General features: G+C 40.1%; 1 protein-coding gene across 1 annotated transcript; it reads left to right on the forward strand.

Moving 5' to 3' along the window:
* Positions 1-5,152: 5,152 nt before the first annotated feature.
* On the forward strand, positions 5,153-7,201 carry LOC111847520 (transcription cofactor HES-6-like). Its single transcript, XM_023818771.2, has 4 exons — positions 5,153-5,487; positions 5,577-5,663; positions 5,776-5,857; positions 5,981-7,201. The coding sequence occupies exons 1-4, from the start codon at positions 5,407-5,409 to the stop codon at positions 6,439-6,441; spliced, it is 711 nt and encodes a 236-aa protein (XP_023674539.1). The 5' UTR covers positions 5,153-5,406; the 3' UTR covers positions 6,442-7,201.
* Positions 7,202-8,753: the final 1,552 nt, after the last annotated feature.

Genomic DNA, 8,753 nt, shown 5'->3' on the forward strand with positions numbered 1-8,753 from the left:
ATGGTGTTTCAGTCGGGAAAATGGTGAACAGTAGACGCTGAAATATCGGTGAACTAAATTTACAGTGCAATGGATTACATGTGAAGGAATTTGTTTTCTCGTAGCCTTTATAGCTGTATACGGGAACCGCCTCTAAATGTCCGACAATGGCAGTGACATTGATGTCGCGACAACCCCACCTTGTCTTGAAATCCTTCACTTTTTTAACTAGACAGCATATTCCTGCTGTACTTCCGTTCGGTCACCATTCTCACTTTTTCCGCTTGGTGGCGCTGTATAGCTTTTTGTCTTGATAGGCATTGCACAATCACGCCAGCCTTTTAAACCAGTAGATCCTACATTTAAACTGAACGGTTGAAAATATATGGAACCATTATTGTACAATTATCACTATAAGCCGGTATTTAGTAATTTTTTTCCATCTTAAAAGCAATAAATTTTGAGGTACATTGAAAAATGCTATGAAAAATGTTACAAGGTAAATGAACTTTTGCCATCCTTTTATCTACTTAATTTCACAGGCAGTTTAGTTATAATGTTCTCTAAATGGATATGTTTTCATATTCTCACATAGCTTTTGTATGATCTATAAATACTATAAAAACTTTCTCATTTCCCAGTTTTATTGCAATAGTTTTCAGTCCAGAATTTTTTTTTTTTGTGGTAATTTCATGTCTGCATTCAGCATTAAAATTCTATGCCCAATGGCATCTTTAAAAGATTCTAACCAAAGGCAGGCTATGGAGTTCACAAATAGAACAAAAGCAATATTAAATTACAATGTCTTCACATGTCTGAAAAAGCTGCTTAACTTGTAGAAGCGTAAAATGATTTGTCTAGTTTCCTTTCATCAACCTGATAGGACATTTAAGGTCAATTGTACCTGCAGGACTACACAAATGTAAAAGGTGTTTTTTTTTAGGAAGGCTGGAATAGGATACATTTAACTACTTTGCATATAACGATAACTGTGATAGTTAAAACAAAGAGCAACCAGACTAAATTTTCAAACATAATTCTAAAATAATAATAAAATACATTGCATTACCTCATTTGACAGACACTTTTATTCAAAGCTGCATACAAGTGAGGATCAGAGAACATGGTTAGACACAGTCGAGGGGGCAATTGGGCTTAAGGTTCTTGCTCAAAGGACTTTCTGTAATATAATTACTCTGCCAGCCATAGGATTTGAACATACAACCTTCTGGACATGGGTACAGATCACTGAGATATACACCCCCGTTATGCTGTAGAAATCAGGTGTACACTAGTGTAACATTTGAAAATAATTATAAATGCCTTAAGTCCCTAACCGAAAAATAAGATTTTATGGATATTGTCAGTATAGCATGATTTTTTTACCCAAAAGGCCCTTTGAGAAAAAAAATCCACATAAAAACTTTGACTTGTAAGCGCATAACGTCCAAGTCCCACTAAATAGATTCTACATCCAAAATGGAAATATCGTACTTGCTATGCGGTTCCACACAGAGAATCACCATACAGGGGAACTGACGGAAGTAGATGTGACGCACATGTCAGAATATCGAGAACAGAGACGGGGAGATCGCCATGGTGACTCATCTGACATCGTGCTGACATCATCCGCCAGCCTGGGAGAAGGCTGGCACACGCTCAGGCTGTGGGATGGTGGTAGCCCACTCGCGCTTCTTCACATTGGCATGTTAATATGACGCGTTACTCATACTATCGGTTTCGTATGCCCACCTTCTCAGGCATGTGGCTGAGCACGCCACATCTAGGCACAATCTCCAGCCACTTGCAAAAGGCTTCCGTGGCCTTATTTACCCATAACCACTGACGTACAGAGATAGGATTTGATACAATGACCCATTCTCTTTCTCCCTAGGGGTAGCAGTGGCAAACCTTCATAAAATGTATGATGAGCATATCATAGAGTGGGATGACAATTGTCCAGGAGAGGCAGGTAGTGGGATGTGGAGATGTGGCTTCATGGCACAGTTTGGGTCCTCAAGTGCTTTTCGAAGTGCCTGGCCTTTCTGTCAGATGTCCTACTGTCTATTGACTCTCCCCTTGTGTGGTCCAGTGCCTTAATTGTCCAGTGAGACAATTTTTTCTCTTCAAAAACTAGGGTATTCTCTTCAATAATGCATCTTGTTCATTTCATGCAATTGATTTGTAATGTAACCATTCAGAACTGAATGTCTTAATTTTCACTGTATGGGCAGCAAGTACAACAATATGCAGATCCCTTCTTGGTCTCCTACAGGGCTCACACATACACACACACACACCCACCCACCCACCCACACACACACACACACACACACACACACACACACACACACACACATACACACAAAGGTTTGTAATAATATCTTTGTGTAATAATATTTCTATGGGGAAAACTCTAATCCCAACATGACAACCTTAATCCCTACCCAGCCCTAACCTTTACCATAAATAACCGAACAAAGTACAAGACTTCTGGATTTTTTCCTTTTTTTGATTGTATTCACAGATCTTTGTGGGGACCTGAAAAAGGGTCCCCACAACGTCAAAAAAATAGTTTTTTATTTCAGTGTGGGGGACATTTGGTCTCAACAATGCAATATAAACCTAATCCACACACACACAGAGATAGATATATAGATAAAGATATAGATGTAAATGAAGGTACTCCATTTAGTCAGAGTGCAGGGTCATCTATCTAGCCAACACTTCTAGAACAGTGTGGGGATAAGAGTCTTGCCCAAGTGATGCACTGACTCTGCTAGACGTGGGATTTGCCTCAGCAATCTTGCAGACATGGACCCTCATTCCTAAGCCACAAGCCACACCCTTTTTGGCATTTCAGCGTGCCTCGATAAACATAATGTGCGAATAGCAATATTATACCTGAGATAAAGCTGTTTCTATTTATGGATGGTTTCTCTAATCATCATTTGGGAATCAAGTCATGGATTTTTAACTATTTAAAATCATTCATTTCAGTTTTCATGCTTAATATAGTTTTTGAATATTCATATTTAGGAAAACTGATTTTGTTAAGAAAATCCGCTAATATCAAGATTTTAGTTTTGGGGTAGGCTAAGTTCACTGCACTTAAGGCAGTTCAGGTTTATGCTATGCGTAGGCCTGTATTGGCCTTATGGCATATTGGACATTTTGGGCTGATAGGTGCAAAATTTATCATGGGGACCATCCCCAACCCCAATCCAGCTCTGGTGATGGAAGACTGGCGTTTTAAAAATATTGGCTGAATGGTAAGTGCTTTTAACATGTGGTCAGAAATGAGACCGCCTAGTGGGGGAGCCGTGCATTGCAATAAGATCAATAATAATGAAATAAAGCAAACTGGATCGTTACTGCCACAATGTCTGCTCTAATCGCTTCGTTGACGATGTTTATACGGGTCTTGGGGAAATCCCAATATAAATACACTTTTGTTGATTTTATCTCTATCTTACCATAACCATTTACCAGCAGAAGATCGAAACTATCCTAGGAACCATGAGAAACAAGGCAGGGGGATGCCAGGCAGATCGCAAATCGAACACTCATGCAGAAACCTGGTTTTTAATAGCGCTATATTTTATCAAATAAACTTTTTGTATTATGTTGTCTTACTTTTCTGCCCCTTTCTGATCATTTCCACACCCGTAAGCCAACTACTTTAAAAGCTGGATATTCTTAATTTCATTTTATTTGTCACTTAGAAATATTTCTATAAGATATTAACTCATTCAGGATAGGCCTGGTATAGCACTTCATTGATTTAACACACGGCGTCTGCTTTATTGCCAGACAATTTACCACCATCAAGCTAGAGAATGACAGAGTGCCAAAAGGCTCAACTTCAAAGCTGTAGTTGTGAGGCGGTATTTTATTGTGCTTCAATCAACCTATTTTTCTCTTACCTTAGGGCAATCGACGTTTACCTGTGAATATCACCGTAATACAAATTGTTTTTTTTTTTACTTATTCTTTCCGTCCTGGGTCAGGGACCAACTAAAGTTCTGCATTTCTGATGTCAAGGGGGAAACCATTTAATAATTTGTTTTATTATTTGTGGAACTTGATGCTGCATGAGTCAGGATACTAGGTCATTATACAGCTCCATCATACCCTTCACATTGCTCATATTATTAATTGGCAAGAACGGCATAATCTGTTTAGAAACATTTAGCCTACTATAATGACGATGCAATTGCCTAACTCTACAATCAACGAATACAACAGCTATATTGTTCAATTATTTTGATTTTATAAATGCAACCCCTCCATATGAGCAACCACTTTCCTTAGTATTTTCCCCGAGGTCAGTCATTTTATCCGTAATAAGGAAAAATACGAATATTCCCAGATTTCTTGAATTCTCATATATTCTAATATATTGGACATGTTTGTAGCCGTGTGCCGCCCGTGTCACTGCACTGAGTTAATGCATGGAGTTACTGGCTGAATCCGCAGCCACTCACAGACCACGGCAAACAAGGGCGAAACAAATGAAGCGCGATGCAACACCTGTCGTTTTCTTTGGGGACAAGGTCTCAATGCTCGCTTTTAATTCATCTGCTCCGAGTGTCTGCGGGCTGCAGCTGCCAACTGTCGGCGTCGTATTACATGCGCCGGGCCTCCCACTAACGATTTGCAGGGTCGCGTCACCCAAAGGCAAATTAAGGGAGAAGGAAGGTGAATAAAATAAAACATAATTGTTAATGTTTTATAGATTGCGAATATTTTGGGGAAATATAGCAATGGATCGCGATCGTCACTAAATATACCAAGAAATCAATATTATATCAACAGTGACATGTTACAAATACAAAGGGGCGATCACATGCAGCACACGAAAAAACAAGCATTGTGTAAATAACGTAGAAAAGAAAAGTGCATTATGATCATAATACGACTACTGCAAGATGAAAGCTAAAAGTGTTGCTTTTATTTGGACCCATGTTTTGCTGTTGTTAACCATTAACAATTAAATATTTAAATAGCAGACTGAACGGCATATTTGTGAAGCGTATGGGAAACTAGAAACAATCGAGCCGAGAACAGTAAACAAAAAAATAAACTGCGCTCTTGAAGGGCCTTTACGGTACAGGCCGAATTGCGGCGAGATAGACAAAGAGCTGGTCGCTGATTGGCTGATACGCGATACGCTCTAGGGTCCCCAGGCTCGGTCAGCCAAGGATCTTATTCATATGTTAATTAATGTCTATAAATACCTACTACAACTTCGCCGTGCCAAAAGCACATCTCCTAAGGGTTACATAATAAACACAAGGGCTTGTTTGCCTGTATTGTGGGGATTTTTTTTGTACCGGGCTCCGCCTGCCATCTGCCACTTTGAAGGATCATAACGTAACTGTGGAATACAAACGCAGCTTTCTGCACTGTGTGGGTGAAACCAACATGGCCCCCTCATCTAGACCCAACAAAAACGGATCTAACAGGGGCGAGGACGAATATTATGGAATAAAGGGAGACAGAAAGGTAACGAATGCAGCTTTATTGATTTTATGGCAATGCGATTTCTCCAAGAGTTGTAAGTATCAACGTGATTTTCAATATTTCCACTGTAGGCAAGAAAGCCTTTGGTGGAAAAAAAGAGGCGAGCCCGCATCAATGAAAGTTTGCAAGAACTCCGTACACTTCTTGCAGACACAGAGGTATGTTTATTTGTCGTCACGTATGTAGTTGCAGCGTACAGTTACAATCTTGACTAGTTTCAACAATGTCTGTGTTTTTAAGTTTACCACGATAATCTTCTGTTCTCTACAGTTCCAGTCAAAGATGGAGAATGCCGAAGTGCTGGAAATGACCGTGAAGCGAGTTGAAAACATCTTACAGAAAAGAGCCCAGGGTATGTATTTAGATTTATATTTAGAAGTGCGATGGGGTTTGGATGCATGCCATATATTTCGGAGATTTGCACGTGATGATTATTGTTTTAAGAATTTAACGTATTTTTTCGGCACCCCTACAGAGGTCGACACGGTGAACCGAGAAGCGAGCGAGAGGTTTGCAGCTGGCTATATCCAGTGTATGCATGAGGTGCACACATTCGTGTCCAACTGCCCGGGAATTGACGCCACGGTGGCTGCGGAGCTTCTCAACCACCTTCTGGAAAGCATGCCTTTGAACGATCAGGACCACTTCCAGGACATAATTGTGGATTTAATGTCGGACTCCAGTAACGGCAGCGCATGGCCGGCCACTGAGGGGATTTATGCGGCGCTGGTGTCTCCTGGGGCTCGAAGTATGTCCAGCAGCAGTCCGCTTGCCCTCTCGCCGGCTCCCTCCACCACATCCAGCGAGGACCTCGGTTCTGATCTGGAAGAAACCGAAAGTGAACAGAACCACATATCTCCCGAGGTCGTGGAGAACAGAGAGGTCCAAAACATGCCCACAACGACCTATACCAAATATATGTGGAGACCGTGGTAGAAGTCAAACCCTTGTTTTTCCACGCTGACATAGTTACTAACTGTGCTTGAGTCTACCCAATGTACTTAGTCGGTTTTAGATCTAATTTCTGCAGTGCGGGTGTTTTTTTTTCCCTTCTGGTGATGTTTTAAAGTACCCTGCACTGTTTCTTTCTGGATCTTTGATCATTGATCCCGGAAAGGCACCCGCCATGTAAATATGTATGTTTAGAGGGATAATCACGGAAAAAGCTCTTTTTAAAAGGAAAAAGGCAGAACCTTAATATTGGTTATGTCTGTACACATGTAATCGACGTGAACTCTAAAGATTATAAGTAAACATTTGGCTTTTTAAATGTTCTATGCTAGGGATAATGTGTCTTTGCATCACCACGATCAATCTTCCATAGCGGTGTTTCTCACTCAAGTAGGCACGAATGTCTTCCTTCAGTGAAGGAAGGGCAGTTTACTCAGATGTAAATACTAAATTGTGGTAGGGACTTTGTATTAGAGCAGATTTGTGCCTATAAATAGCACGTGAAAACACTGACTTGCAGTGATTGTATATGTAGGTTTTTATTAGTTTTGATCGATAAATTAAGTTGTTCGATATAGGATTATTATAAAGAAGATTGATATTTGAATGAGCTTATTATTGTTATGTACGTCTTGTCTAAGTTCAGAGTCTCACTGTATCTATGTATCACGTTCTACACACAACGTGGTTCTTTAATGAATCTAATATCTTGTTTTAAGTCTATTAAACGTAATTACACCCCGAACCACCATTGTCTGTTTATTCCAAGTCTAGGTCTGGGAATTTTCTTTTCCAATATAAATCAACTGCCAAGGGAAAAAATACACTAGTGGGACACTTTAAATCGAAATAAATTTGTTTGATTTTCAGAAGCACCAAATAAGATTCATGGATTTAGTAAATAAACAGTAAAGGAACACTTAGAATACATTCAGCGATATAATTCCGATAGTTACCGGCCCTGTATTAGTGACGTGTCCCCCTCACATTTTATAATTATCCGTTTGGACCTCCCTACATTCAACATGAAATATTAGTTTTATGCCCCCCCCCCCCCCCCCCCAAAGATTGCAGTGTCTTGGTTTCAAACTTATTTTCGTATTCCTGAGTCACATTGTGTTTTTATGAGGTGTTGGATATCCGACTTATAACTTCCTTCTATACAGTAAAGTGTGAAAAGCAACGCCTCGATAGACAACGGTCATTCCCCGCGGTGCCTGCAACTCTCTCGGCTATTCACTTCCAAGTACCAAATCAATGCTGATCGGCTCATGTGCTTACAAGTTACAGTGAAAGCACATCAGTTACGTCAATGCCGTTTTCCTAGTCATCCGTACCTTTAAGAAAAAGGCACAGACGTTTTATATGAAAACTTAAACTTAGAGTATAAGAGTTAACAATTTAAATATAAGTATATGCCTACGGTCACACATAGGCCCCAAACGGTTATAGTTAGGTGAGTCACCAGTAAAGCAGGTTTTCTATATGAAAGTATCTTTATGGAATGGAAAGGGCACACACATTTAAAAATTATATTTTCAGAATTTTATTTTAAGGATACTTTTTTGAACTGACCAGATGTTGTTTAAATATTCTCCATAAATGATTAAGATTAAATTTCAACTGTAAACTTTTAACAGGGGCTGTATTTTTTTTTTTTTTTAGAAAGGCTACAGTTTTAGAAGGCTGTATTATTTTTATTCCTGACATTAGTGTCGTGTAAATCTGCACTCCCAAGTCTAGGGGATTGCGGTGGCGACAGGAGCGGACAGACGCCCCCCCGCCCCCAACAAATGCGTTTCCCACGACGGACATGAAAGGGCTCGCCTGTGGCGACAGCCGCTGTGCAAATCCGTGTAAAGTCGCACCTTCCCTGGTACCGAGACAGCAAAGTGGCGCTGGAGACACTATCGGGAGCCTACACGGATTCATTCGCTTTGGTCGGCAATTGAATGTTAGTTCCTGTTCTGAACAACAGGCAAGCATTAAAAGAACCCGCATCCTTATTGTGCTTCTGATTGCTATAGCCGACTTTACAGATGCATCCTGAAATTATTTTGCTTCCGTCCATTACGAATAACATACAAAAACACAGGGCAATAATTTTTCATTAATTTGGTATAATATAACGGCAGTGCAGAAGATCAAACTCTGCGTGTCAGTAGACAGAAAAGGATCTGAGATCCGATGGACAGCGAGTACATTTTTTTATTTCAATGAATTTGCTTTGCTGACGCTTTCGCTCTCTTTATACGGAATGGTAGCTTCTGGGGTATAAAAAAGCTAAACTTCAGATT

This window comes from Paramormyrops kingsleyae, chromosome 21, assembly GCF_048594095.1.
Source record: "Paramormyrops kingsleyae isolate MSU_618 chromosome 21, PKINGS_0.4, whole genome shotgun sequence".
In the NCBI taxonomy this organism is placed as follows: Eukaryota; Metazoa; Chordata; class Actinopteri; order Osteoglossiformes; family Mormyridae; genus Paramormyrops; species Paramormyrops kingsleyae.

What these genes read in the sequence shown, in the direction of transcription:
- LOC111847520 (XM_023818771.2), top strand. Translation starts at nt 5,407, where the DNA reads ATGGCCCCCTCATCTAGACCCAACAAAAACGGATCTAACAGGGGCGAG. An exon ending in GAATAAAGGGAGACAGAAAG is followed by an intron (nt 5,488 to 5,576) that starts GTAACGAATGCA and finishes TTTCCACTGTAG; the next exon opens with GCAAGAAAGCCTTTGGTGGA. An exon ending in CACTTCTTGCAGACACAGAG is followed by an intron (nt 5,664 to 5,775) that starts GTATGTTTATTT and finishes TGTTCTCTACAG; the next exon opens with TTCCAGTCAAAGATGGAGAA.